The sequence below is a fragment of the Hippocampus guttulatus genome, chromosome 13, assembly GCF_054856545.1.
Source record: "Hippocampus guttulatus isolate MCC_2025c chromosome 13, RoL_Hgut_1.0, whole genome shotgun sequence".
Taxonomy (NCBI): domain Eukaryota; kingdom Metazoa; phylum Chordata; class Actinopteri; order Syngnathiformes; family Syngnathidae; genus Hippocampus; species Hippocampus guttulatus.
In genome coordinates, this window is record NC_141273.1 from 5927904 (window position 1) to 5930000 (window position 2097).

General features: G+C 50.6%; 1 protein-coding gene across 3 annotated transcripts in view; it reads right to left on the minus strand.

Annotated features, from left to right (window-relative positions):
* Positions 1-252: 252 nt before the first annotated feature.
* Positions 253-2097, minus strand: part of nkx2.2a (NK2 homeobox 2a) — a 4026-nt gene continuing 2181 nt past the window's right edge. The window contains exons 2-4 of one of the 3 annotated variants that reach the window (XM_086127604.1): positions 1652-1979; positions 966-1304; positions 253-852 (exon numbers count right to left, since the gene is read on the minus strand). In XM_086127604.1, coding sequence (XP_085983730.1) covers positions 650-852; positions 966-1304; positions 1652-1979 — 870 coding nt within the window. In that variant the 3' untranslated portion in view covers positions 253-649. Of the gene's footprint in view, positions 1305-1651; positions 1980-2097 lie in introns of all 3 variants that reach the window. The other 2 variants (XM_086127603.1, XM_086127602.1) reach the window with 2 other exon arrangements.

A 2097-nucleotide genomic window follows, 5' to 3' on the forward strand; every position in this document is an offset into this window, starting at 1 on the left:
TACATTTGCCAAAAACAGAAAAGACCGAAGGGCTCAAGATCTATTCCGTCAACAATGTTGATCTGAGGTTGTTTTAATTATATATTTGCTGCTGGTTCTGTGGTTTTGAATTTTCTCGGCGCACGTGGGAGCAGCACGTCAAGAAATCCTAAAGGGGACCACCACCATTTGGTATGACGCTAAACTTGAATGCGTAATCTCAAATTGACGCACAAACGAACATTTTGGCACCGTTAAATGAAAACCAAATGATGAGGATATCTGAAAAGTTGCCAGTATTTATTCATGGCCATAAATATTTTTCGGTCCATAAAAGAAGCAAGAAATTAACATTTCTATAATTATAAAGTGGATCGTACGTGCTGATAATAACACGAGGGCAAAGGACGAGAGAAAATATATATCTACAACCAACACACAACATAGTTTTACCAAAAAAAAAAAAAAAAGTTCACAAGAAGAGCATTGACATTCTCGTTAAAATCTATTTGGAACAGGGGAATTGGAGCCAGTTCTCTTAACGAAAACATGTAAACACGGTGCACACATGAGCCCCGAATAAAATGATGTAGTGCGTGGACTGCGAAAAAAAGAAGAAGTCTTTCGTGTGTGGGGGGGGGTGTTTGCGTGGGGGTATCTGGGTCCCCCTCTATTTGCGCGTGCCGTGAAAGCGCCTAGTGCCTTCCCAAAAGACGAGTCTCTTGTCTATCCCGTCCCTTACCAAGTCCACTGTTGCGTTTGCACCAAGTGGTGCGCCGTGGGGAAGTGCGGCGTGGCAGTGGCGCCGTACTGCGCGTTGTACTGCATGTGTTGGAGCGACTGCGCGCCGTACGCCGTGAAGGGGATCCCGGCCTGAAAAGTGGCCGCCAAGTCCTGAGCTTTAAGGGTGTGACAAGGCTTCCCGTCTCTGACTAACACGGGCACGGCCACTCGCCTGGGAGAAGGGAGGTGGCTCACTTCCATACCTTTCTCAGCCCGGGCTCGCTTCATCTTGTACCGGTGGTTTTGGAACCAGATCTTCACTTGGGTCGGGGTGAGGCGGATCAGGCTGGCCAGGTGCTCCCTCTCCGGGGCGGACAGGTACCTCTGCTGTCGGAAGCGGCGTTCCAGCTCGTAGGTCTGCGCCTTGGAGAACAGCACCCGCCGTTTGCGCTTCTTGCCCGAGTCGCTGCCCCCGCTGCTCGACGTCTCCTTGTCGTTATCCGGCGACTCGTCGTCCGCGGACGGCTCCGGGGATTTGGCCGAATCCTGGGAGCCGGCGGTGAGGCCGTGCACTGCAGCGGCGGCGAGAAACGGGAGAAACACTGTCAAAATGTTATGCCCGGTTCCAAAAAAAGACACTTCATACTTGCAGGCGTCATGAAAAAAAAAAGTAGACATTTCAACATGCATGTGGGGACAGCACCCCCCCCCCCCCAAAAAAAATAATAACCGGAGGAGTCACTGAAGCGTTCAAATGTGCATTGTGTGCACGGAAGTCTCCCAGAACACCAGCACACATCCACATCAAATCGAATTCCAAACAAGCTTCAGAATATAAAGCACCATTTGTGGAGCTACGACGCCTCGGCGCATCCAAATCAAAATCTTTAATGGCTTCATGGTGCTTGCAAGCATGACAATTCTTAAAGATGATGAGCCTCTTACTTACATGAATATTGAATACTGTCCGTGGTGGCGAGCCATCGCGTGTACGGATTGTCACTAGTGTCGTAAAAGGGGTTCTTTAAAGGCAGGTTCTGCACGTTTTCCAGGGGACTTTTGACCAAAACTCCAGCGCTTTTCGTCGTGGACGTGCTCTCCGACCCCTCCGTGTCCTCCTCCGCCCCGGTGATAGATCCCTCTTCGTCATTCGTGTCCGGCAGGTCCAAAATGTCCTTAACAGAGAAGCCCGTCTTTGTGTTGGTCAACGACATATTCTGGTGGGGGGGCGACCACAAAAAAGTTGCAGCAACAGCACCTTTCTGTCGGACAATCCGCTGTTTAAGGAGACACACACACAGGGGAGAAAAGGGAGAAGCTGACGCTGATATTTTGAAGCGGGGGGGTTGGGGAAGGAGAGTCGAGGCTAGGCAGAGGAGCCGCTGTGGGCGAGCA